Source organism: Macrotis lagotis, chromosome 2 (assembly GCF_037893015.1).
Source record: "Macrotis lagotis isolate mMagLag1 chromosome 2, bilby.v1.9.chrom.fasta, whole genome shotgun sequence".
Taxonomy (NCBI): Eukaryota; Metazoa; Chordata; class Mammalia; order Peramelemorphia; family Peramelidae; genus Macrotis; species Macrotis lagotis.
The window spans coordinates 319366227-319392313 of record NC_133659.1 but is presented as its reverse complement, the minus strand read 5'-3'; the positions used below and the strand labels follow the sequence as shown (position 1 = coordinate 319392313).

General features: G+C 39.0%; 1 protein-coding gene and 1 pseudogene across 6 annotated transcripts in view; both read left to right on the top strand.

Moving 5' to 3' along the window:
- LOC141515258 (sodium-coupled monocarboxylate transporter 1-like) overlaps positions 1-26087 on the top strand; it is a 106764-nt gene that overhangs the window by 4716 nt on the left and 75961 nt on the right. For 5 of the 6 annotated variants that reach the window (XM_074226680.1, XM_074226681.1, XM_074226679.1 and 2 more), the window contains exon 2: positions 19177-19354. The exons of the other annotated variant lie outside the window; for it this stretch is intronic. In XM_074226680.1, coding sequence (XP_074082781.1) covers positions 19177-19354 — 178 coding nt within the window. The remainder of the gene's footprint in view (positions 1-19176; positions 19355-26087) is intronic. 6 annotated transcript variants of the gene reach the window in all.
- On the top strand, positions 19593-22034 carry LOC141510897 (liprin-beta-2-like; annotated as a pseudogene).

Below are 26087 nucleotides of genomic sequence, written 5' to 3'. Positions count from 1 at the left end.
CCTCAACATGAATCCTTTTTGGACTACTTCTGCCAAATGGTCTTTGAGCTGTTTTTGAGGCAGTCCATATAAGAAAGTATTTTTATACATTAAAGCAAACTATTTTTCTGTAACTCATTATCCATTGCTCCCTGTTCTGACCTCTGAGTCCAAGTAGGATGAATCTAATTCCTCTTCCGATACTTTGGATACTGGAAGGTAGCTACCAAGTCCTTTCTAAGACTCGTCTATCTCAGCTAAATATTTCCAGATTGTTCCTGTCCTCACCAGTTGGTTTAGTCAGGGAACAGTGGTGCTTACACAACCATAAATACAAATGAATTTATGTGCGAGCAGAGTTGCGCTGGTGAGAGTGAGAGTCAGCATATCTCCTTCACAACAATCTGGAAAAAGAGTCCACATTCTGATTTGGAAAGCCAAGAAAAAAATTTCCAGGAGTAATTTTTCTAGTCTTGGGCAACTTAGGAAGAGATCCAGAGAGGTCTGTGAACACTGGAGTAGGCCTTCCCATGCCTGCCTGGAGCAAGGGAGTGGAGATTGAACACTAGGACACAGTTCAGGAGACCCCTGAACTGGTGCTGACTGCTCCATTGCCCCTTACCAAACTCTGGATGGAAGGCTCTAGGGCAATAGAAAGGATTGAGTTGATAGAAGCAAGGAGGAAAATCCAAAAACTTAGCTGTATGACTCTGAGTCCATGAGCAGAATGGAGACTCAGTTCTAATCCTTAACCTCAAACACAATGATCCTGCAGTGGGATAATGGGACTGGAGATCCAGACCAAGGGAAGCCAGCAGCAGGTCATTGATTTAGAACCTGCAGACCCTTCCAGCAGACTACAATTGAGTCCAGTCAACTGAAAGTCAGCCATGCATAATCCAATAGACCCAAACCTGGGTCTGGAGTTGGCAGAGCTTTTGTTTGAACTGGAGATCAGTGAACAAACTTCTCCACGACTTCAACAATTTGGGAGCATTGTAAACTTTCAGACTCCCAAACTGCTTTGAAGACAGTAGGATGATGTAGAAAAAGATCAGCTCTGACCAGATGTTCCTCCCTACCCACTTTGCCCTACCCTCGTGGGCAAAGTTCAACAGTAATATTAAAGCCCCCAAAATCAAGAGCTACTATGGTTGACAGGGACTCTGCCAACACAAAAGATAATTTAAAAATATCTGCAAAAAAAGAAAAGATAGATACAAGCCCAACAAGAATTCTTAAGAGTTTCCTAAAAGGGGAGGGATAATTTTAAAAAGCCAAATAAGCTTTGTAGTTTTGCAACATTGCTGCTCACTCTTCCTTGATCAACTCTTTTCTCTAAGTTTTCAGAGCACCGCTGTCACCTGATTTTCTTCTACTGCTCTGATATCTCCTTTTCAGTCGTCTTTGTTACATTTTCATCCAGATCACACTTAGGTGTTCCTTAGAGTTCTGTTCTGGGCTTTCTTCTCTTTTCCCTTTATAATGCTTCACTTGGTGATCTCATCAGCTCTCATGGGTTTAATTATCATTTTATGCTCGATAATTCTATTTTTTTAAACACTCTTCTGATTGCCAGGAATCTCACATATCCAACTGACTTTAGATAACTCAGACTGATACTCAGTAGACATTTTAAATGAAAGATCTACAAAACAATTCATCTTTTCCCCTAAATCCAACCCCCTCCTACCTTTCCTATTACTTGAGAGTACTACCATCGGTTCTGACACCTAGGCTTGCCTAGGTGTTGTCCTTGACTCATTACTTATCCATCTCAGTTGCCAAGTTCTTTTTTTTTAAACTTTTGAACATGCTTTGACATGTGGCACATAAGGATACAGCCTACCTTCATCACTTCAAGTTTGAACTATTAAAGTTATCTACTGGCTGGTCTTATCTGTGGTCTCCCACAGGACTCTCCCAACTCTAGTCTATCCTCCACTCAGCTTTCAAATCTTTCTAAATTGTAAGTCTGAACATGGCTTGCCATTATATGATACAATTCAGTATCCCTGGCCCTCCAACTCAATACACTCCATTGACTCTCTTTTACCTCCAGGATTCTGTCATTTGAAGTTCTTCATAAGCATCTCTCCCTCCTCTCCCAAGTTATTCCCTTTCACTGGGAACCAGTGACCCTAGCCTCCTCATTTTTTCATTTCCCTACTTTAGGCATTTTCATATTCTGTTTCCCATGCCTAGTATTCTTTCTTCCTTCAAGTCCCAGCTAAAATTCTGCCTTCTATAGAAAGCCTTTTCCATTCTCAATTCTTGTGTCTTTCATGTATTAATTTTCTCCAACTTTTCTTGTATCCTAACTTGTTTGTACATAGTGTTTGGTCTTCCCCATTAAACTGTGAGCTTCTTGAGAGTAGGAATTTTCTTTACCAAGCCTGGTGCTAATAGGTACTTAATAAGTGTTTGTTGACTAAATTACCTTCTGGATATTCTGAAGTTGAGGAATATCCTTAAACTGAGGTATCTGGAACTGAACATAGTACTCTTTGATGGTAAAATGGTAAATGTTGCTGAAAGAATTGCAGATACTTTGGGGGGTAATTTGCTGAAGACTTTCTGGTCTATTGAGATGGGTTTATTGTCCAGGGAGCCAATCACTTTTAAACTCCAGAGAATAGTAGGAAATATTATTTTGAAAGTTTTGTTACTAAAATTTTGATAAACAAAACCAATAGCATTCTCTTAGTTCAATATAAAAATGCTATAGATGTAGTTTACTTGGATTTTGCCAAAAATAAAATATTTTATGCTACTGTATGAGAAGCTGGAGAGATGTAAGGTAGATGGTGATTTTAGTTGTTGATTACTTCAAGTAGGTTTTTAGTTGATTCTCTAGGATTCTATAAATATACTATTATATCTGCAAGGGGTTATAGTTTTGTTTCTTTTCCATTTTAGTGAGAGCTCTGCTGTAGTTCAGCTTCATTTTACTAAAGCATTTTGTAAACCCACGGGGGCTGTGGGACACATTTTGGACAACCCTGATTTAAAAAATCTTATTTTTTCCCCAATTATATGTAAAGATAATTTTCGACATTTCCATTTTTTGTAAGACTTTGCGTTCCACATTTTTCTCCCTTCCTCCCTTCTTTCCCTCCTCTTCAAGACCAACAAGTGATGTGATATAGATTATACATGTTAAATATATTTCCATATTAGTCATGTTATGAAAGAAAAATCAAAACAAAGGAAGAAAAAAACCATGAGAAAGAAAAAACAAAAAACAAATCAAAAAAGTGAAAATTGTATGCTTTGATCTGCATTCAGACTCCCTCATTTTTCCTCTGGACATTTTCCATCCTAAGTCTGTCATGGTTGATCATCTTGTGTATAGTGTTCTGCTTCTGCTCACTCAGCATAAATTCATGTAATTCTTTCCAGGTTTTTCAGAAATTCTCTTACTCATGATTTATTTCTTTTTTTCTTATTTCTTTTTTCCAAATATATATAAAGATAATTTGCACCTTTAGTTTTTGTAAAGTTTTCTTCCTCCCATCCTTTGCTCTCCTCAACCTAGGGTAGCAAGTAATCTGATATAGGTTATACATGTATAATTTTATTACACACACTTTCATGTTAGTCTGTGAAAGAGGAATCAAAATGGAAAGAGGAAAAATCAAAAAAAAACTTTAAAAAGTGCTTTGGTCATTCTTTCTCCAGATGTGGATGACAATTTGGAATTCTCTTTTATTTATGTATTGTTGAGAAGAGCTAAGTCTATCATATTTGAAAACTGCACAATGTTGTTGTTAAAGCACAGTGTTTTGCTCACTTCACTCAGATTCAGTTCATGCAAGTCTTTAAAGGTTTTTCTGAAACTAAGAGCAATAATTTTCCACTATATTCATATACTTGTTTGGCCATTCCTCAAGGGATGGACATGTCCTCAGTTTCAACCCTTTGCCACCACAAAAAGAGCTGCTATGAATATTCTTGTACAAGCACATTTCCCCTTTTTTGGTGATCTCTTTGGGATAGCAGTGGTATTGCTAGATCAAAGGGTCTGCATAGTTTTATTTTCTTTTGGGCATAGTTCCTAATTGCTCCCAAGAATGGTTGAATCAGTTCAGAACTCCACCAACAGTGCACAGGTGTCCCAGTTTTCCCACATCTTCTCCAACATTTCCCTGTTCTATAATATTAGCCAATCTGATAGATGTGAGGTAGTACCTCAGAGTTGTTTTAGTTTGCATTTCTCTAATTAATAGTAACTTAACTGCTCTTGATTTCTTACTGACCAATAGTATTACATCACAAATCATAAACCACAACTTGTTCAACATTCCTCAGTTGATGGACATCCTCTCAGTTTGCAGTGCTTTGCCATCCCCCAACTGCTCTTGGGGGCAGTTAGGTGTGGTGCAGTGGACAAGAGCACCAACCCTCTGAGTCAGGAGGGACCTGAGTTCAAATATGGCCTCAGACATTTAATAATTAGCTGTGTGATCTTGGGCAATAACTTAATCCCATTGTTTTGCCAACCCCCCCCCCAAAAAAAAAGAAAGCTGCTCTAAATATTTTTGTACATATGAATCCTTTTCCCTTTTTTTATACTCTCTTGGAATAGAGACCTAGTAGTGGTATTGTTGAATCAAAGGATTTGATAGCCCTTTGGCACATAATACTTATAATTTTAGGGAAAGTTCCACTGATTCCTATGCTTTCTAGTATTTTTAATAGTAATTGGTGTTGTATTTTATCAAGTTTTTTCTTCATAGATTGAGATAATCCTATGTTTCTGTTCATTTTGTTATTGATATGTAATTGATTAGTTATGCTATTTTTTTTACCTAATATTGAACCAGCCCTATACACCTGGTCAGTGTGTATGATCCTTGTGATATATTGTTTTAATCTCCTTGCTAGTATTTTATTTAAAACTTTTGTCATACTATTATTAACAGAATTTTTACCGAGCCAGTCTCTAAACTGGACATTACAGAGTCGGCTAGAGATAGGGTGTCAGTAATCAAATTTAATTAATTGTTTTCATTGCTAGAAATTGATTTGCCTATCTTGGAGATGCACTTTGCTGTTATGGAACCATATATTATATACTTGATCATAAGGAAGAAGGTGGATCATAAGATAATCAGTTTTGAGGCTTGAATTATCTTTCCAGGACAAGCCCAGAAATTCAGGACAATACAGCAATCTTGTGAGTTTGACCATCTAAGTAGGACAACACAGATGTCCTTGAGTCCTATGGAATGATTACTGATTCATTTCACTTAACACAGGTGACAAGTACAGGTCAAGGAAAAAATGCAGACTTGTCAGGATTGATGGATTTCTCTAGCTTCTTTGTTCTCACTGATTCCAAAGTCAGTCTGCTTGTGAAAAGAATATCCAGAAACTAAAGTATCATTATTAAATATATTGACACATTTCATCAACCAGTATGAAGATCATAACTCTCTTTTGACATTATTCATAAGGGAAATTACTCTTTCAATTTTTTTTCCTCTGTTTTGACTCTTTCTGGTTTAAGTATCAGTACCATATTCAGTTACTAAAAGGAATTTGGTTGGAATCTTCCTTGTTCTATTTTTCCAGATAGTATTGGAATTAACATATATACATACATACATACACATATATACAGTATTGGAATTGATTTTTTAAAAATGTTTGGTTTTATTTGTGAATCCATCTGACCCTGGAGATTTTTTTCTTAGTGAGTTTGTTGATGGCTGCTTGTTTAATTTCTTGTTTTTAAGATGGGGTTAATTAAGTATTCTATTTTATCTTTTGTTCTAGATAATTTAAATTTTTGTAAGTATTCATCATTTTTGCTTAGATTATCAGATTTATTAGCATATAATTGGACAAAATATTTCCTAATCATTATTTTAATTTCTTATTTATTGGTGATAATTTTACCCTTTTCATTTTTTAGGTTTTTTTTTTTTTGCAAGGCGAATGGGGTTAAGTGGCTTGCCCAAGGCCACACAGCTAAGTCATTATTAAGTGTCTGAGGCTGGATTTGAACTCAGGTACTTCTGACTCCAGGGCTGGTGCTCTATCCACTGTAACACCTAGCTGCTCCCCCTTTTCATTTTTTGATACTGTAAATTTGTTTTTTTTTAATCAATTTAATCAATGGTTTATCCATGTTACTGGTTTTTTCAAAAATCAGCTCCTAGTTTTATTTGTTAGCTCAATAGCTTGCTTACTTTAAATTTTATTAATCTCATCTTTGGTTTTCAATATTTCCAATTTGGTGCTTAATTAGGAATTTTTTTCTAGTTTTTGTAGTTGCATGCCCAATTCATTGATTACATTTTATCTGTTTTCTTGATGCAAGAATTTAAATAAATAAATTTGCCCCTAAGTATTGTTTTAGTTGCATCCTGTATATTTTTGTATGTTGTCTAATTGTTGTTATTCTCTTTATTGAAATTATTGATGTTTATACGATTTGTTCTTTGACCACTTATTTTTCTTTTATGGTTTATTAATTTTATATTATTATAATAATATTGTGAAAGTAAGCATAACCCCCCCCCCCCATCACAAAAGATAGAGAAAACTCAAGAATAGTGAGAGAGGAAAAAAATACTGCACATTGTGTTCAGATTCCAACGGCTCAGTCTCTGGGATGAGTTGCCTTCTTTATCATAAGTCCACCAGAGAAGTGCTTCAATATTTTTCCCACAGCTCTTACTAGTTGTATTTTTCTCTGTTCTATTCCTCCCCATTCTCATTATTCTATTCTCTCTCTCTCTCTCCTTTCACCCTGTCCCTGCTCAGAAGTATGTTGTATCTGAGTACCCTCTCCCATGATCTTCCCTCTCTTTTAACACCTGCTTCTCCCTTCCTTTCCCCCGTCCCCCCTTAACCCATCCCTTTTTTCTCATTTTTCTCTAGGGTAAGATATATTTCTATACCTTATTAAGTGTGCATGTTATTTCCTCTCTGAGTCATTTTTTTTAGGTTTTTGCAAGGCAAATGGGGTTAAGTGGCTTTCCCAAGGCCACACAGCTAGGTAATTATTAAGTGTCTGAGACCAGATTTGAACCCAGGTACTTTGACTCTAGGGCCGGTGCTTTATCCACTGCATCACCTAGCCACCCCTCTGAGTCATTTCTGATGAGAATGAAGGCTTACTCATGGTCCATTGCCTTCCCCTGTTCCACTCCATTGCAAAAACTTTTTCTTGACTCTTTTATGTAAAATATCTTAGCTCCTTCTTCCTCTCCTTTTTCTTTCTCCCAGTACTTTCCTTTATCACCCATTGACTCCATCTTTATACTATATTATACCATTATATTCACCTCCCTCCTGTGCCTTGTCTATATATGCTCCTTCTAACTGCTCCTTATAAAGGAGAAGTTCATATGAGTTACCAGTATCTTCTTCCCATGGAGGAATACAAACAGTTCAATACAACAATTAAGTTCCTCATAATTAGTTCTTCTTGTCCTCACCCTCTATGGTTCACCCGAGTCCTGTACTTGGAATTGAAACTTTCTGTTCAGCTCTGATTATTTCAGTAGGAAAGTTTGAAAGTCTCCTGTTTCATTGAAAAGTCCTTCTTTTCCCTTGAAAGGGGATGTTCAGTTTTGCTGGGTAGTTGATTCTTGGTTGCAATCCAAGATCTTTTGCCTTCCGGAATATTATATTCCAAGCCCTAAGAGCCCTCAATGTAGATGCTGCCAAATCCTGTGTAATCCTGACTATAGAGCAGCAGTAGTTGAATTGTTTGTTACTGATAGCTTTTCATATTTTCCCTTTGATTTGGGGAGTTTTGGAATTTGGCTATAATATTCCTGGAAATTTTTCTTTTGGGATCGCTTTCAAGAGGTGACTAGTAAATTCCCTCAATTTTTATTTTACCCTCTGCTTCTAGGATCTCAGGGGAATTTTGTTGTATTATTTCTTGAAAAATGAAATCTAGGCTCATTTCCTGATCATGACTTTCAGGTAGCCCAGTAATTTTTAAATTATCTCTTCTGGATCTGTTTTCTAGGTCAGTTGTTTTTCCAGTGAGATATTTCATATTTTCTTCTAATTCTTTGTTCTTCTGGTATTGTTTTATTGTTTCTTGATTTCTTGCAAAGTCATTGGATTTCTTTAGTTCCATTCTGCATTTGAAGGAGTTATTTTCTTCATAGACCTTTTTTATCTCCTTTTTCAGCTGGTCAATTCTGCTTCTTAAGGCATTCTTCTCCCCATTTGTCTTTTGGGCTGTTTTTTTTCTCATTTGACCTAAACTGGTTTTTAATATATTATTTTCTTCAGTATTTTTTTGTATTTCTTTCACCAAGCTGCTGACTTGGTTTTCATGATTTAATCTGTATCTTTCTCTCATTTATCTTCCCAATTTTTCTTCTACCTCCCTTACTTGTTTTTCAAAGTCTTTTTTGAGCTCTTCCATTGTATGATAGAAACTTAACTTTGCTCAGATTCTTCTTTTTCTGTGGTTTGCTCATTTCCTCAGCCTATGACTGATGTACTGCACTTCCAAGGCTTTGGGGGATTTTTGAACACCCCACAGGGACCTTAATTCCTCCAAGGTCTTATGAGAGGTTCTGACTGCTTTCTTGCCTGTACTCTGGGATGTGGATGACCACAGACCCTCCCCTCTGCCCTGGAGCTGTGAGGAGGGTCTCTGCTCTGTAACTGTAACCTGGATTTGAATGTAGGAAAATAGCTGAGTCCTGCCCCAGGGAGAGTAGAGAGACCTCTGACCCTCTTACTATCTGTGGACTGGGAGCTCTGGACGTGCTGGGTGGCTCTTCCAACTCCTACTGCAGGTTCTTACCACAGGGCAGCTCTGAGGCCAGAGCTTCACTCTGAACTCTGGTGCGGCAGAGTTCTCTCACCACCCCTTCAAGGTGTCCCTCTATATGGACCCAGGGATCCCATGGGTTGTTTCTGGAAGGCTGGAACTGGTTTGCTTCTGCCCTGCTGCAGCTCTTTCCAGCTCCTGGTTTTGGTGAAACAGACCTTTCCTGAGGAATTTCTAAGTTGTCTTGGACTGGGAAATTGTACCACTCAGTCTTTCTGTGGGTTCTTCCCCCCTAAATTTTGGCTAGTCATAATTTGACGACTTTTGGAGTTGTTTGGGGAATGAGTTCTGGCAGTTTCTGTCCTCACACTGCCCCCCCACCCCCACCTATTTTTTAGGATTAGATTAGTTTCAAATTACTGAATATAATTTTATTGCATTATGATCTGAAAAGAATGTATTTAATACTTAAGCTTTTCCATATTTGGTTGTGAGGTTTTTTTTTAACCTTAATATATAGTCATTTTTTTTGTAGGTGCCATGTGCCACTGAGAACAAAGTATATTTTTTTCTATCCTTGTTCTATTTTCTTCAGAGGTCTGACATATTCAGCTTTAAAAAATTCTATTTATGGGGCAGTTAGGTGGTGCAGTGATAGAGCACTGGCCCTGGAGTCAGGAGTACTTGAGTTCAAATCTGGCCTCAGACACTTAATAATTACCTAGCTCTGTGGCCTTGGGCAAGCAATTTAACCCAATTGCCTTGCAAAAACCAAAAAAAATTCTATTTCCCCCCCCCCATACATTTCTTATTTTGGTAGAGTTATGTAGTTCTCAGAGGGAAAAGTTGAGAATTTGGATGCTAGACTTGGTGCAAATATGCTTCATATTGATATTTACTTCATCACCTGTGTGTTACCTTTTTAGTAAGATGTGATTTCCTTCCATATTTCTTTTAATTGGAGCAATTTTTGTTTTTGCTTTGTTTGAGATCAGGGTTGCTACCTCTGTTTTTCTTTCCCTCGTCATCTGAAGCACACTAGATTCTGCTCTGGCCCCTTATTTTTATTCCTTGTGTGTCTGGACTTCATGTGTGTTTCTTATAAACAGCACATTATAGGATTCTGGTTTTTAATCCACTTTGCTGTCTTCTTCTGTTTTATGGGAGAATTCATCTTACCACATTTACAGTTGTGATTACCAACTGTATTTTTCTCCTTCCCATTTTTCCTTTTGTTTATATTTTTCTTTCTCCTTTTGTCCGTTCCCTTCTCACCAATATTTTGCTTCTGACCACCACTTCCCTGTTCTGCCTTCTCTTCTGTTAGTTCCCTACCACCTTTACTTAACTTCCTTCTTCTCTCCTTCCCTGTATACCTAATTACTTGTATATGTTATTCCTACTCTGAGGTAATTCAAATGAGAGAAAGGTTCAAGTGATTCCCACTCCCCTCCAATTCCCCCTTATTATAATAAGTTTCTCATACTTCTTCATGTGAATTAATCTACCCCATTCAAACTTTTCCTTCCTTCTGCTCCCAGTGTAATTCTCTTTCTTACTCCTTAATTAAAAAAAATTTTTTAAATGGTAACCCTGTCACCTTATATCAAAATTTCTGTTTATCTTTCTAATTACATTAGTAGTGATATATAAAATAATAATTACAAGTATTATCTGCCTGTGTAGGGATATAAGCAGTTTAGCCTTATTGAATCTCTTCCTTCTGTTTTCATTTTTCCCTTTTCCCTTTTTCTATATTCCCCAATATTTTGTTTCTGAATACTGTTACCTTCATTGTGTTTGCCCTCCTAGATCAACCACCTCCCCTCTCTTCTTTCCCTTTTCCCCTTCTTCCTTTCCTTTCCTTCTGTTAGTTCCCCCTTTTCTCCCCTTCCCCTTTCCCCCTTTTAATACTTGAAAGGTAAGATATGTTTCTTAACTGAATGTGTGTAAGTTATTTTAAGCCAAGTGTAATGAGATGAAGATTCAGGTGGTTCTTATCTCTTCCCTTCTTCCCCTCTATTACAATAGGTCTTTTGTACCTCTTAATGTAATGAGATTTACCCTATTCAATCTCCATCCTTTTATCTGTCCATCACTTCTGGCTAAATATATTATCTCTAATAGAGTTGCAATTCTTAAGAGTTATTAGTCTTTCAGGTAGGGATTTAGCCAGTTTCATCATATTGGATAACAGTTTCATTGATAGGTCATGAATGACCATCACTCCAAGTATATTCTCTCTAATAGAGTAACAATTCTCAAGAGTTATGAGAATCTTTTTCCCAAGTGGGGATATAGCCAATTTCATCTTATTAGATAGCAGTACCCCCCCCCCCCCCCCCTGCCCTTTTTAACCTTTTAATGTGTCTCTTCGATCTCCTGTTTGATGTTCTATTTAGCTCTGGTCTTTTCCCCTGGAAGAGAAGGCTCAGCTTTGCTGGTTAGTGTTTTCTTACCTTCATTCCAAGCTTCCTTGCTCTTTGGAATGTCTCATTCCAGGCCCTTCAATCCCTTAATGTTGATGCAGCCAGGTCCTTCATAATCCTTACTGTGGCTCCTTGGTATTTAAATTGTTTCTTTCTGGCTGCTTTCAGGATTTTCTCTTTTATCTGATAGTTCTGGAATTTGGCCACAACATTCCTTAGTGTTTTCATTTTAGGATCTCTTTCCAGAGGGGATTGATGTATTCTTTCAATAAGTATTTTGCCCTCTGGTTCCATGATATCAGGGCAGTTTTCCATTACCAAATCCTGTAATATTAAGTCTAGGTTTTTCTTCTCTTTAATGTTTTCAGGAAGGCCTGTAATTCTCAGGTTGTCCATTCTTGATCTATTCTTGAGGTCAGTGATTTTGCTGATGAGGTATTTTACATTTTCTTCTATTTTTTTTTTTGATCTTTTAGTTTTGTTTAACAGAATCTTGTTGTCTCATGAAGTCATTAGTTTGCACAGATTCCATTCTTTTTTTTAGAGAAGAATTTTCTTCATTTACCTTCTGCAACTCCTTTTCCAGTTGGTCATTTCTATTTTTGAAGGAGTTTTCCATTTCCCCAAGTGTAGTTTTGAGAGAATCATTTTCTTTTTGCATTCGCCCAATTGAGGATTTGAAAGAATTATTTTCTTTCTGCATTTGCCCAATTGAAGAGAATTATTCTCATTTTGTATTTGTCCAATTGTAGTTTTCCAAGGATTTGTTTTCTTGTTGCAAGGTGTTAATTTTCTCTTGAATTTCTTTTTTCAATTTTTCCATCTGATTTTTAAACTCCTTCCTGATTTCTTCAAGGAAGTCTTTCTGGGCTGGAGACCAATTTATATTCTCCTCAGAAGTGCTAGATCTCTCTGGATTAGAATCTATTTCTTCTAAGTATTTCTCCATGGGCCCCCCTTTTTGTTGGGCTTTCTTCATCTCCTTATGGTCTTGCGTTAGGTGGGGGGGCTAGTTCTCAGAGGTTTGCTTTTGAAGATCCTAGAGGCTTTGTTCACTTGGCTTAGTAAATCTAAGGGCTGGCCAGTAGGGGATGTTGGTTGCTTTCTCTGGAGTGTTTGAGACCCTGAAAAGCAGGGTCTGAGTTGACCTTGAACAATGAATGGGCTGGGCCCTAGGGGAGGGAGTTAACCTCCTTTTCAGTTGAGTGAACTCTGTTGCCCACACCTGAGCCTGAGTGTGGGGGTTGTTTACCATTTGTTCTGGGGAGAGGACTCCGCAGAAAGTATGGAGGTCAGGTCCCAGCCTAGCTGCTTGTTTTCCAGGTGTGCTCTGAAACTCTCTGTGCTGGAACTCAGTCTCTTGTAGCTCCCCTCCCCCCAGCCAAAGACTCTTCGGCTAAAAGTGGTTCTTGCACCTGACACCAAAGCTCCTGCAGCTAATGCTGGTTCTCTGGCCTCCCCCAGCTTCTGTCCCTGTGCTGGCCCTCTGGTGTCATTCCTGTTTCACCCAGGTCCCCTTAATACAGACCTTGTTGATAGATGTTCTCCTCCTAGCTTCTCTTTCTGTGTTTTGTCAATCAAATTTCTGTTAAGAGGTTCCTCTCATGTTATTTTTTATTTTTATTTTTATTTATTTATTTATTTATTTTTTCAAGGTAATGGGGTTAAGTGGCTTGCCCAAGGCCACACAGCTAGGTCATTTCCTTATCTTTTTTTCCCCTAATTTTTTAATTCTCATTTCATACAAATGGTTTTTTTTTACATTAATGCAATATACTTGTTTACAAGTAAACAAAATACCCCTCCCCCCATGAATATAGATAGACTTGCTTGGGTGAAAAAGTAAAGGGGAGAGAAAAAAATTAAAATAAAAAAATAGTAATAATTGTAGGTATGGCCAGGTGGCACAATGGACAAAGCACCAGCCCTGGAGCCACGAGCACCCGAGTCCATATCCAGCCTCGTAAACCCAATAATCACCCAGCCATGTGACATGCAAGCCACCTGATCCCCACTGCCCTGCAAAAACCAAAAAGAAGAAAGAAAAAAAAGACCCAAAATAAAATAAAATAGTAATAATAGTAGGGGTGGCTGGGTGGCAGACAGAGCATTGGCCCTTGAGCCAGGAGCACCTGGGTCCGAATCCGGCCTCAGACACCCAAAGATCATTCTGCTATGTGGCTCCAGGCAGGCCACCCAGCCCCACTTGCCCTGCACCCTCCCCCAAATAATAATAACAAAAAATGTGCTTCAGTCTTTGTTCCAACACCATCAACTCTGTCGTGAGTGGATCACATTCTTTATGGTAAGTCCATCACAAAAGTTACTTCCATATTTTTCCAACGTTGCCATTGCTGATCGCAATTCCCTCCTTTCTTATTTCTCCACTACCATGTACTATATTTTCTCTCTCCTTTCACTCTGACTCTGCTGTAGGGTCACTGAGTGGCGCAGCAGACAGATCCCTGGTCCTGGGGCCAAGAAGCCCTGAGCCCCCATACCACCCCTTAGGCCCAGAATCCACCTGGCCCTATGGTCCTGGGCAGGCCATCCAATCCCAGCCCCTTGCAAGAAGTAAAAAAGAAAATGTGTTATATCTGAACACTGTCCCCCCATGGTCCATCCTCTCCTCCTTTATCCACATCCCCACCCCTTCCCCCTGCTCCCCCCTCCTTCTTACTCCAGATGTCTATACCCCATTGAGTATATTTGCTGTTTCTTCTCCTAGCCATCTCTGATGAGAGCAAAGTTTCCCTCATTCCCCCTTGCCTCCCCCTTCCATATCATTGCAATAGCTCATTGTAATAAAAAAAATCTTATTATGTGAAATATCTTGGACTATTCCCCCTCTCCTTTTTCTTTCTCCCTTTCCATTTCCCTTTTTTTTCCTATTGACTCCATTTTTACACCATATTTTATCTTCAAATTCAGCTTGCTCCTGTGCTTCAACTATAAAAGCTCCCTCTACCTGCTCTATTAACTGAGAAGGTTCATATGAGTATTATCAGTGTCATTTTTCTATGCAGGAATACATGCAGTTCATCCTCATTAAGTCCCTCATATTTACCCCTCTCCTCCAATCTCCATGCTTCACCTGAGTCCTGTATCTGAAGATCAAACCTTCTGTTCAGCTCTGGCCATTCCAAAAGGAACCTTTGAAATTGCCCTGGTTCATTGAAAGTCCATCTTTTTCCCTGGAAGAGGACATTCAGCCTTGCTGGGTAGTTCATTCTTGGCTGCATTCTAAGCTCTTTTGCCTTCCAGAATATTATATTCCAAGCCCTACGAGCTTCCAATGTAGATGCTGCTAAGTCCTGAGTGATCCTGACTGCAGCTCCACGATATTTGAACTGTGTCCTTCTGGCTGCTTGTAATATTTTCTCTTTGACTTTGGAGTTCTGGAACTTGACTATAATATTCCTGGGGGTTGGTTTTTTGGGATCTCTTTCTTGGGGGTATTGGTGGATTCTCTCCATTTCTATTTTGTCCTCTGCTTCTAGGATATCAGGGTAATTTTCCTGTAGTAATTCTTTGAAAATGATGTCAAGGCTTTTTTCCTGATCATGACTTTCAGGTATTCCAATAATTTTCAAATTATCTTTCCTAAGTCTGTTTTCCATATCAGTTGTTTTTTCAATGAGGTATTTCACATTTTCTTCTAATTTTTCATTTTTTTGGTTTTGAAGTATTGATTCGTGATTTCTGGTAAATTCATCAATCTCCCTGAATTCTATTCTTTGTCTGAAGGATTTATTCTCCTCAGAGAGTTTTCTTATCTCTTTTTCCATCTGGCCAATTTTGCTTTTTAAATCATTCTTCTCCTCAATAACTTTTTGAACTGTTTTATCCATTTGACCTAAGCTGTTTTTTAGCATGCTATTTTCTTCAGCATTTTTTTTTTTGGATTTCCTTGACTAAGCTGCTGACTTCATTTTCATGTTTTTCCTGCATCTCTCTCCTTTCTTTTCCCAGTTTTTCTTCCAACTCCCTCATTTGATTTTCAAAGTCTTTTTTGAGCTCTATCATAGCCTGAGCCCAATTTCTGTTTTTCTTGGAGTCTTTAGATGTAGGAGCTTGTGCTTCCTCATCTTCAGACTGAGTATTTTGATCCTTCTTGGGCTCATTTGCAAAATATTTCTCAATGGTCTTCCTCTTATTTCTTTGCTTGTTCATTTTCCCAGCCTAAGCCTGTTTTTTTTGGGTGCTTCCTGAGCTTTTGGGACACTCCCACAGGGATCTCAGTGTGTGAGGTTCTGTCCTCCCTCCTGGTCTGTGAATGAACATAAGCGCCCCCCTCTGCCACGGGGCCAAGGTGGGGGGGCCCTGTTGTTCTATGGGGGGGTCTAGACTGGAATCAGGATCTGAATGTGGTCAGAGCCTCAGAGTCCTGTTCCAGAAGCAGAGGACAGAGCTCAGCAGTCTCTCTCTTCACTCCCCTCCCTCAGCTCAATGGGCTCATGCCCTGGGGGCTCCTGCTTACCGGCTCTGCCTGCTTCTGTTTCGGGGTGTGCCCTGAGGGCTGGGCTCCACGTGCTCGCTCTGGCAGGGGTCCCCAGCTGTTCCCCCGCTTTGTGCCGGTGCTCCCCCGGGGTGCAGCTCAGGAGACTCGCGCCCTGGGGCTGTCTCTGGAAGGCTGAAGTTCCTTGGCTCTGGCGGTCCACCCCTCTGGCAGGCCACCCCTCCGACCCTGGGGAGCAGAGCCTTTCTGCTCTTTTCCCGGTTACCTTGAGTAGGAGAACTGCCTCACTGGGTCCCTTTGTGGGTTCTGTCTCTCGAAAGTTTAGTTAGAGTCTTTAGTTTATGAGTTTTTATCAGAGAGCTCCTAAGACTTGATCCCTTCTTGTTGCCATCTTAGCTAGGTAATTATTAAATGTCTGAGGCTGGATTTGAACTCAGGTACTCCTGACTCCAGGGCCAGTGCTCTATCCACTGTGCCACCTAGCTGCCCCTTTCATGTTATTTTAGAGGGGAATCAGGAGCACTTAACATTGTACCTGTCTTCTCTTTGCCATTTTGGCCGAAAGTCCCAGCCTTCTTGAATCTCCTTTGTTTTCTCTTCCTCATGCTTCTTAAAAGTATTTCAATTGAAAATTACTCTTTTTATCAGGAAACCTTGAAAACTTTTATTTCATTGAATGGTCATTCCCCATCCCCCTGGAAATAAAATCCTCTTGAGTTTTGATTGTATTTCTAGTTCCTTTGCCTTCCAGAATATCACATTCCATGCCCTCTGTTGCTTTAATGTTGAAGCTGCTGAATCCTGTGTCTGTGGACCTTGATATTTTGAATTGTTTCTTTCCTATTAATTGCACTCTGGTTCTAGATTGGTCAAGGCAATTTTCTTTTGTAATTTCTTTGAAGTATAGTTATGCAGGTCCTTTTTTCATCATGACTTTCAGATAGTCTAATAAATTATTAAATTATCTCTCCTTGATCTAGTTTCCGGGTCAGCTGTCTTTTCAATGACACATTTTACATTTTCTTATATTTTTTCCATTCCTTTGATATTTTGATTCTTGATGTTTTATAGAGTCATTTAATTCCACTTGTCTAATTTTAAAGGACTCATTTTCTTCAATTTTCTTTTTTAACCTCCTTTTCCATTTGTTCAATTCTACTTTTTAGGGGATTGTTCTCTTTAGCAAAATTTCGCCTGTTTTTTCCATTTTATGTGCTTCCTTTATTAAACTTTTGATTTTTTGTTTCACTCTTTTCTTTTCCCTTTCTTTTTTTTCTTTTACCTCTTTCATTTCTTCTACCTCTCTTTTTTGACTTTTAAATTCTTTTTTTGAGCTCTAGGAATTCTTTTTTGGACTTGATCAATTCACATTTTTCTTTGAGGCATTGAAACATAATTGTGCTCCTCTAAGTTTGTGTCTTGATCTTCCCTGTCACTATATATGACTTTCAGTGGTCATATGCTTTATTTTATTTTTTGCTTATTTTTTCCTTCTATTTCATTACTTTTGAAGTGGGGCTCGGCCCTTGGGATGGAAAGAACACTGCCCCAAGCTTCTTGGGCTGTCTGTTTGCCCTGTGCTGCATTGATGTTGCCCTGGGGTCCATGGGGGATGCTCATGTTGTATGGGGACTATAGCTTACCTGAGGCATGTCGGGTGGGGCTCGTTCTGGTGTCTGCCCATTTGTATGGTGCTGTGCTGGGGCTTGGGACCTCGCAAGGATTTGCTGAGGCAGGGCATGCTTCCTGGGCTGTGCTCCCTTTTACCTGAGGAAGATAGACCCATCCTTCCAACCTTTTGAGTTTTCTATCTCTTTGTTGGTTTTGCCATTCCAGAATTTGTTTTGAGGTGCTATCCTATAGTTTGGAGGTGAATATGGAAAAGTTCTGGTGATTTCCTACTTATATAGCATGGAGGCCAGTGTCACTGGAAGAAAGAGAACATGATGGAGAGTAAGGTGAAAGAAGAATAGGAAACCTGGGCATGGGAGGAGGAAGTTATGAAGATCTTTACAAGTCAGAATATTTTTGAGGATCACTGGAGCTTATTGAGAAGAAGTGTTGACATGGTTCTATCTGAATCCTTTTAATGGTTGAATGAAGGATGGCTTTGTGGTAAACTGATCTGGCAGCTGGATATTGCAATAATTTAGGTGTGAAGGGATAAAGGCCTGCATCAGAAAGTGTCAGAAGAGACAAAGGAGTATTTGAGAGATTTTTTAAAGGTATTTTTTTGCAAGGTAATGGGGTTAAGGACTTGCCCAAGACCACACAGCTAGGTAATTATTAAGTGTCTGAGGCTGGATTTGAACTCAGGTACTCCTGACTCTAGGGCTGGTGCTCTATCCACTGTGCCACCTAGCTGCCCCTGAGAGATGTTTTAAAAGTGAAAGTGGCAATGCATTGGTGGGGTGGGGTCCCAGGAGTTGAGGTCACTCACCTGAGTGACTAAGAGGATGATAGAGCCCTTGAAATCTTAGGAAAACTTCTAATGGAGGGAGGGGTATTTGAGGGAAAAGATAATAATTTCATTTTAGACATGATGGCATGTTTACTAGACAGCTGTATTAATGTCTGGAGAAAATTTGGACATATGAGCCTGGAGATCAGCAGAGAGGTGTTCATAAAGGAGAGGGAGAAGAGAGCCCAGAATAGAATCAAGGGGGACACCTGTGACTGGAAATTGTGATCTGAATGAGGTGTTAGCAAAGGAGACTAAAAAGTAACAGTCGTGTAGGAGATGAACTAGAAGGGAGTGGGTTCCAGGAATTTAAGAAGAAAGTATTGAAGAGGAGCAGATGATTGTCTTAGAGGCTGCAGAGAATTCAAGAAGAAGGAGAATTGAGAAAAGGATAATTTGGCAATTAGATCATTGGTAACTTGAAAACAGCAGTTTTGGTGGAATGAATAAGTCAGAAACCAGATTGTAGAGAATTACGGAGAATGAGAGAAGTGGTGATATCTCTTGTAGACTTCTTTCTGCCACAGAAGAGATACCAAATGATAGCAGTGATGAAAGGATCCAGTGAATATATTTTTGTGGATGGGAAAGACATGGATACGTTTGTAGGGATTTGGGAAGGAGTTGGAAAGACTGAAGGTAAGTGAAAGAGTAGAGATGAATTTCTTGGGGGGAAGCAGGATGGAAGGGGACCACTTCTGCAGGAAGAGGGTTTTGTTTTGGCAAGGAGTAGAGCCACATCTTTGTGTGTGAGTCAAGTGAAGGAGACAGTGGCAGACAGCATTGAGACAGTTCTCAGCTGAGAGGATAAGGTGAGAAAGAGCTATGAGAGGCTTGAGGAGGCTGAAAATCTTTTTTAATTGTGGGAAACAAACTTGATACACTTAGCTTATTGTTCATCATAAATAAGAGAAAGAAACTGAAAAGCAACCATTGGTGTCAGATGCTAGTCATGTGCTGTTGGTGGTCCTGGAGCAGATGAATGGGTTTATTGCACTATCAAATCAGCTGCTGAAGACAGCAATGGTGCCTAGGATGTTGGGTTGTCCTCCCAATCCCCATCGATAAAGATGCTCCTTGTACTTTATCTTAGTGAGGAACTGAATGTGGCCCTGGAGATGCTGGAAGCTCCTGAGGCAAGAGAATCCCTCTGGGGTCATATCCCAGAGCACACTACAGCCTCCATGAAACAGTGGCTTCAGGGAAACTGTCATGTAGACCACCCAGCTGCAATGATGGCTGAGACTGTCCAGGAAGGCTTGTCACATCAGGTGAGTGTCCTGACATCTAGGTGGAGGTCTGGGCTGAGAAGATCTGGGTCTTACTGGAAGGGCATCAGTTGAAGCTCAACACTGCTGATGAGATACTGATTTTTTAAGAGTTTTTTAAATTAATATTTTATTTGTTTTCCAATTATATATACAATAGTAGTTTTTTGTAAGGTTTTTCATTTTGCACTTTTTCTCCTCCCCCCACAGAAAGCAGTCTGTTAGTCTTCACATTGTTTCCATGGTATATATTCTATGGTATACATACAACAATTGAATGTGTTGAGAGACAAATCATATCCTTAAGGAATAAAAGTAAAGTATAAGAGATAGTAAAATTATGTAATATATAAGATACTTTTTAAAAAAAATGAAGATAATAGACTTTGGTCTTTGTTTAAACTCTACAATTCTTTCTCTGGGTACAAATGGTATTCTCCATTGCAGGTACTTTAAAATTGTCCCTGATTATTGCATTGATGGAATGAGCAAGTCCATCAAGGCTGATCATCACCCCCATGTTGCTGTTAGGGTGTATAGTGTTCTTCTGGTTCTGCTCATCTCACTCAGCATCAGTTCATGTAAGTCTTTCCAGGGCTGAAGAGATACTTCAACAGGAGCTATTGAGCTGCACTGAGGCTGGAACTGATGGCTGAGGATTCTGAGCTGAAGCTCCTGCTAGTTGGTGTGGAAAGGGAACTGAAGGAAGAGGAGGAGAAGCAGAGGAATGCTTAGGAGCTGCTGCAGGGGCTTGTGCACCTCGGAATTAAAGTGGAGGAACTGGAGAATAAGTGACATCAGTGTGGATGAAAGCTGAAGGCCACCGAGGCTTGAGATGGCTCAGCCCAAGAATAGCGAGTGTTGAAGGAAGCACCCCCAGGACTGTGGCCTCCCGAGAACATGTGGAAGGAGGTCAAGAAATTCAGTGTCTCCAGATAGGAATGGAAACCTCACTTAGTACAAGTGAGGAAGAGGACTTATGCTATTACTGAGCCAGGACTGAAGTGTAAAGGAGATCATGCCAGGAGGTCCTGGCTTTTAAGAAGAAGAAATGGAGGGAGCTGTCCAGAAGTAGAATGGTGAACAAATTCCTAGAAGAAACAGTGAAACTAGAGATGTCTCTGAGATGCTTCTCTAGGAAGCATCTGGGGCTTGTCCTAGCCTCAGAAAATCTTGGAAACAAGTAGAAGCCTCCTGATATCAGCAATGGATAGATTTCCCACTTAAGAAGGTTTCTCTGGATTCACTCAGGAAAAATTGACCAGTGACCTGGAAGTCCTGCAAAATAGCCCTGTGGAAAAGTAGGTAGACAGGAAACCACTCATGCCTGTTGTGGAATTTGAGGACAGCCTTTTCCTCAGGAAGGACAAATATCAAACGTTACCAGGGAAAGTAGAAATGCTGGAATGTCCATCCCATCCACTTCTCAGATCACAGGGAGCAGCCTGCCAAGCCTGGGAAAAGCTGAGAACAATTTGGATAATGCTGTCACATCAAATGACCTTTCACCAACTTCTGAAACCAACTAATTCTAGAAATAAAACAGTCCTAGTGGCATCAGGAAATTCTGGGGAAAAATAAGAAGGACGTAATTAGGAAAGTTCTTTTTTTTTTTTTAAGTTTTGACAAGACAATGGGGTTAAGTAACTTGCCCAAGGTCAAACAGCTAGGTAATTATTAAGTGTCTGAAGCCAGGGCCGTTTGCACCAGGAGATTTCAACCCAGATGCAATAGGTAGAGCAGAATTCCAAGATGGGCTGCTGGGCCAAGGCTGTCCAGAACCAGAGATCCCAAAGCTCAAAAGAGAGATTCCAATGCTCCTTTTGCCCAGTGGTACACAGAGCAAGTGTATTTGTGGTTGGAGAGCTTTGGTCTGGGTGAGTATGTGATCTCTGCCAGGCAGTGGGTGAACTCTGACCACACACCATTGACCCCTCAGGACATGGAAAAGTAATTAGGAATAAACATCGCCTGAATAAAAAAAAAATTAGTTTTGTGAAGACAGTTAACACAAAGCAGGAAAAGTAGTTTATACAACTGGACCACATTTGAGTAACCCAGTGTCTGGACAATGTTTACTTGCTTCAATACAAAGACCAGTTTCATGAATCCGGGGTTGCTGGGTGAATGACCTTTTCTTGTTAAAAGTCACTAGCCAGCTGCATCATCTCAGAATCAAATATGCCATTCCCATGCTCCATGTCAACAGATTCAGTCCTCACTGCCTGAACAAGAGACCTGCGGATGAGAGTCATGTCTCTCCTTCTGAAGTAGTACAGTGTCCAACATTTAAGGTGGTCTCATTATCCTGTATCTCCACTTCACTGGGGACACACTCGCCATACTTACGAACATTCCTCCTCAGATACATTCCTCTGATGCCATTTAATCACCAACATCAATGTCTTCATTGGGCCTGTAGACAAACAAGGAAAGAGACATAATGGCATCCATAGCCTCCTCTAACTACTACTGCCAAAATCCAGGCAAAGAAACTAGGATTTTTATACTTTGGAAATATGCAAAAAAAGTTGACTAATCTACAGACCACATATGTCCCATAGAACCAAGTGAAAGTGTGAATGGCAATCATAAGACTTGTGGTGGCCCCAGCCACTGGGGCCTCACCCTAAGTCCTGGGGAGGAACCGAACAAACTGGATCAGGTGGGATACATCAACTGATCTAACTGTCATCTCTGCATCTTCGTGTCCAATCCCAGAGCTTGCAAATAACAACTGTTACCTACTGTATAACCTCCAGCCTCATATATGTGAACTCACCAAGAAAAACTTTAGAAATCCAGAAGCATTTTATCTTGACACCAAATATGCCAGGCAGCTGATGTTATTTTCTTTTTAAGTCTTTCCTTCTCCTTGACCTCTGCATCAGTGCTTTTGCTGAGGACAGGTTATTCAGACTGTTACTAGAGGTTAAGAATGGAAGGAAAATGGTTTTAAGAATTATGATTTTTAAAAATTCTCAAAATACCCACACCCAGCAGAGTCTAAACAAATATAAAACCTATTTTAATTTTAAGGTATATTTAAGTAATATGAACATAAATATAAATAAATGTATAAACTAAAAAAGGAAGACATTGTAGAGTTGAGCTGGTTTACCATCTTAATAGATGGAGAGAAAAAGAAAGTAGCTAGTGTATTGATGGAGTGGGAGGGAACTGAGGGTTTGAGGTATGGAAGTTGCTTTGGTTGGTTGAAGGATGAAGAAAAAGAAGTATATAGCAGGAAGATATAGGGAGAAGGTAGATAGCCAACAAATCATGGTTAGAGATTTCAGAGTTCTTGAACATAGAAGGTGGTGCATTTGTGGATGATGGCAAAATTGAGAGTTGTAGCCCATCTTTGTTGGATTGGAAGAATAGATCTTCAAAAATGAGTAGGTTTGAGGAACTGAATGGTTTGGATATTAGAGTATCTATGTTGGCATTCCCTAGTATGGGAGTAGGATTTGGGGAAAAAAGAAAGTTGGCAAGCCTTTGCTGTTGTCTATTGCTTTGACAATAATGATATATTGGTTCTGAAATTCTTTTCTATATAGTTTAAAGAGTAAGGTTGTTTCAAAAAATTGAATATGATTTGTTTTATTCCTGATTTTTAATCTGTCAGTACTTTAATGACCTATTAATTTTCTTTTTTCTGATATCAGTTTGGTAAGATGATCTTTCTTGTTTATGAATTTGGATATTTAATTTTTAAAAAAGATAGTTTCTCTTTTAACTTTTTAGTTGGCCTGTTAAGTATGCAATTTTCTCTGATACCACTTTTATTTTTTAACCTTTTATTTGATTTTTGGTAAATTTTTTTGGTTTTGGTCATTTAGTTTTTCTTTATGGTTAAATTAACTAATTTTACTAATTGGAAATCATCTTTGTTTCATTAATTTAAAATTTTTAAACTATATTAAAATTTCTTTTTGATCTCATTGTATCATGCTCTTTTTGGGTATATTTAATAAATAGTAAACATCTATTTTTTAGTTTTTGTTAATAGAAGCATTGATTAGAGTTTATTACATTAGAATTGTTTGCATAGCTAGTCTATACATGTAGATATATAGTTATTTAGCATTTTTATTGTTTCTGTAATCTGTTCTTTGATTCAGACATTAGACTGATCTCATTTTTAGCTTGTATACTTTGAAATTTCTTTATTGATTAAAATCTACTTATGTATTATGATATTGTATTTAAAATGTTTTTTCTTTATTAATTTTCAAATACTGTATGTCCTAGAATATAGACAGTTTTTAAAATATCACATACTTTAAGTAAAAAAGTAGATTGTCATAAACTCGTTTCATTTTCTTTATTAGCTAATCTAATTTTTTAAAGATTTTATTGAAATACCTATCTTCTTGACCTTTCTGTCTGATATACTGTGAAATGAATGTCTAGAATCTTTTTTAATTATTGGGGGTTTCTTTTGGGAAAAAAAGAGCTAACAATATGGAACTATACCCAAAGAGAAATAAAACTGTTCATACCCTTTGACCCAGCAATTCCAATTCTAGGCCTATATCCAGAAGAAATGATAAAAAAGGGAAAAGTTCTACATGTTCTAAAATATTCATTGTAACTCTTCTGTAGTGGCAAAGAATTGGGAAATGGCTAAACAAGTTGTGGTATATGAATATTATGAAGTTTTTACATTGTTCTATAAGAAGCCACAAATAATCAAACTCTGAGAAACATGAAATGATTTATTGGATCTGATGCTGAACGAAGTGAGTAGAACCAGGAGAACACTGTACACCTCAACAACAACATTATGAGATGAACAACTTTGATGGAAGCAACTCCTCTCAGCAGTCCAGAGAGCTAGGACAACTGTATTTGACTGGCTATGGACAATGTTATCCCAAATCAGAGTTAGAAAAACAAAACAAAACACAGAGGGAAAAAAAAAAAACCCTTGCGAATCTGATGAACACTTTATAAAAATTCTCTCTTATGTATCTCTTTCCCTTAATTTTAATTCTTCATGCTGAAAATTATTAATATGTAAACATGTTTATCAAAATATGTATATAAAATGCTAACCTGACTGTTCCCCACTGAGGGGAGGGGAGTGGGAAAGGAGGGTAGAGGGAAACTTTGTAACTTGGAAATATGCATGTGCATATGGATGAAAATAAGTAAATTTAAAAAAAGAAAAAATACACACATTAGTTTTCCTACCCTTGATAGTGTGTGTGTGTGTGTGTGTGTGTGTGTTTTGATGTAAGGTGTGGTCTGATTTTACTGTTAATGATGCCTTTTATCTTAATAGCCTTCCGAACTCATATTGATCTGATCAGCTACAAATAAACATACCACCTTGACCCCAACACGGTCCTCTTTGAGGGATGTTAAGATGTATTAAAGGGTCCCCTGAACTTATCTTTCTGACTTGCCGTCTTTTCCAGAAACAGTGGTCCTAGAGCATACAGGATGCTATGACTGTGCCAAGGATGAAGGCCCCTGAGTTGATGTTTTTTGTTGTTTATACCCCAAGCTGAACTTCCTGTGTGTCCTTGGAAGGCAAGAGAAATATCAGTCAGTATCAGACTGAGAAATTACTTGTGCATCTGGGACCTTTGTAGATAAGCAGACCCTCCAATCTTCATGGTCTTGCAGTTCCCAAGGGAAAAGAATGTGATTTTGACATTGCTTTAGTCTTCCCCTTTGAGAGAGATTTTGTCCTTCCTTTCCTTTTCCCTGCCACTCTCCTTAGGAGGAGATTTCTGGTTTCTCTTCCCTTTGTTGTACATCTCTATGGATTATGAACTCTTTGTGGCTTGCCCAAGGCCACACAGCTACGTGATTATTAAGTGTCTGAGACTGGATTTGAACCCAGGTACTCCTGACTCCAGGGCCAGTGCTTTATCCACTGCGCCACCTAGCCGCCCCTCTATCATTTCTCTTGTAATAAATCTAGTTGCCACACAATGCCACATGGACTTGTGGTTTTTGGCTAATGGAGTGAAGGACAGCAACTAGTAGCCATGATTATCTTCCTTAATTCTTTTTAACTTGAATTCAGCTTTATCCAAAATTATGACTATATAAGTTATGACCCAGAATTGACAACTCTTACTTTCTGTGGATTTGGTTTAATTTTGGGAGCTTTTCTCATGCCATTTCTGTGGCTCATCCCCCCCCCCCCCCCCGGTTTCATCTAGAAATACTAGAATTTGACTCTTGCCTAGTTCTCCAGACAAACAAAGTATCTTCAATATCCATGGGAAAGCTTCCACTAGTTAACAAGATATCATACTTAGGCTTTATTGAATATAACAACAAAGCAACAAAAAAAGCCCCATAAAGGATTCGGGGTTCATCTTCCACAGGGATATTTATATCTCTTATACTCCTTACTGTAAGTGAAGGCCTCCTTTTCAAGGCAGGAAGGACTTGGGGTTGCTGTATAGTCAAAACACAACACCCCCTCAGTTGGGAGCAGTGGGCAGAGTTCTCCATACTCCTAGACTGTGGATGAGAGGGAAAAGCCCGAAATGGGAGCAATAAGTTTCTTGCAGCCTTTAGGGCACACACACCCACACCTATACCCACCCACCCACCAAGGCTTGGGCTTATTTCTTCTTGGTCCAGCAGCTAACATCTTGGTTCCTACTTGGTCCAGTAACTCAAACTCTTTTGTCCAGGAACTCATCATTTTATTCCTCTTCATCTGGTGCCATCTCTTAATCCATGTGGGGTGGGGGGAGGGGAGGAG